This window comes from Choloepus didactylus, chromosome 19 (genome assembly GCF_015220235.1).
Source record: "Choloepus didactylus isolate mChoDid1 chromosome 19, mChoDid1.pri, whole genome shotgun sequence".
In the NCBI taxonomy this organism is placed as follows: Eukaryota; Metazoa; Chordata; class Mammalia; order Pilosa; family Megalonychidae; genus Choloepus; species Choloepus didactylus.
Window position 1 is genome coordinate 2,700,542 of NC_051325.1, and position 1,219 is coordinate 2,701,760.

Sequence of the window (1,219 nt, forward strand, 5' to 3'; positions counted from 1 at the left end):
GGTGAGTATTTCATATAAAAATACATCCCTTGGAGTAGAGGCACACTGAACCTATTACAAAGCCATTGCAATGCTTGACAATACCTGTCTCCCTGATCAGCTCACACAGCATATGTCTTTCCTGGAGGACATGGAATCTATGCTTAGAGGAAGAGGAAACTGAGAGAGGATGATGCAACCCCAGCTTAACTCTCAGAGGGCAGCACCAAAGAAAATGTCCTTCCCTCTTCCTTTGACATTTAGTTAGAAAGATATCATGCATATGCAAATCACCACCTAGATAACCAGATGAAATGACAGGGCACATTTATTTAAAAACAGGCTTCTTCTGATTCTGGAGACATTTTCTGGGAGTCAAAGACATCATCCAAAAGAACATGAAAGCCTTGTGTTTCTTCCTGTTTCTGGTGGCAGCTCCCAGATGTAAGTGTCTCAGGATTCGGACATGAAGGTAATAGGGATGATGCATCTGAGCACAGGACTCACTGTGGTTCTCTTTGTCCTCAGGTGTCCTGTCTCAGTTGCAGCTGAAGGAGTCAGGACCTGGCCTGGTGAAGCCCTCACAGACCCTGCCCCTCACCTGCTCTGTCTCTGGATCCTCTATAACAAGCAATGATATGAGCTGGATCCGCCAGTCCCCAGGAAAGGGGCTGGAGTGGGTTGGAGTAATATGGAGTGGTGGAAGCACAAACTATAACCCAACTCTTAAGTCACGACTCACCATCACCAGAGACACCTCCAAGGATGAAGTTTATTTAAAGCTGAGCAGCCTGATCCCCGAGGACACGGCCACATATTACTGTGCAAAAGACACAGTGATGGGAATTCAGTGTGAGCCCAGACAAAAACCTCCCCTGAGGGTGCAGGAGGGGCTGGGCTGCAGGGGGCACTTGTGACCACCAGGGGTTGCTCAGGGGCCATCCCCATGGACAGCTGCAGAGAGGGGCTGAGAGGAGTTTCCTGGCCTTGCCTGGGGTTCCCTCTTCTTGCTTCAGTACATGTAACTCCCAGAGAACTGCCTTTGCACCTATTCTAAGAAGTGCTTTGTGTGTCCAAGAGTCAAACTCAGAACAGGTTTCTGTTTTTATTGTTGCTAAGTGGATATTATAACACACACATGCATACTAACAAAATTTTATGTGAAACGTGCTAATCTTTTCCCTTCCTATGTGAAAGAAAATGTGAACAAAATTTGTATTTATCATCTCTGTGAAGGTAT

The 1,219-nt window shown here is 46.4% G+C and overlaps 1 gene segment (V, D, J or C); it reads left to right on the plus strand.

The window, feature by feature from the left end:
* Positions 1–320: 320 nt before the first annotated feature.
* On the plus strand, positions 321–896 carry LOC119515987. The segment is given in 2 exon segments: positions 321–423; positions 508–896. Coding segments are annotated over 2 exon segments (435 nt in total).
* The last annotated feature ends 323 nt before the right edge of the window (positions 897–1,219 follow it).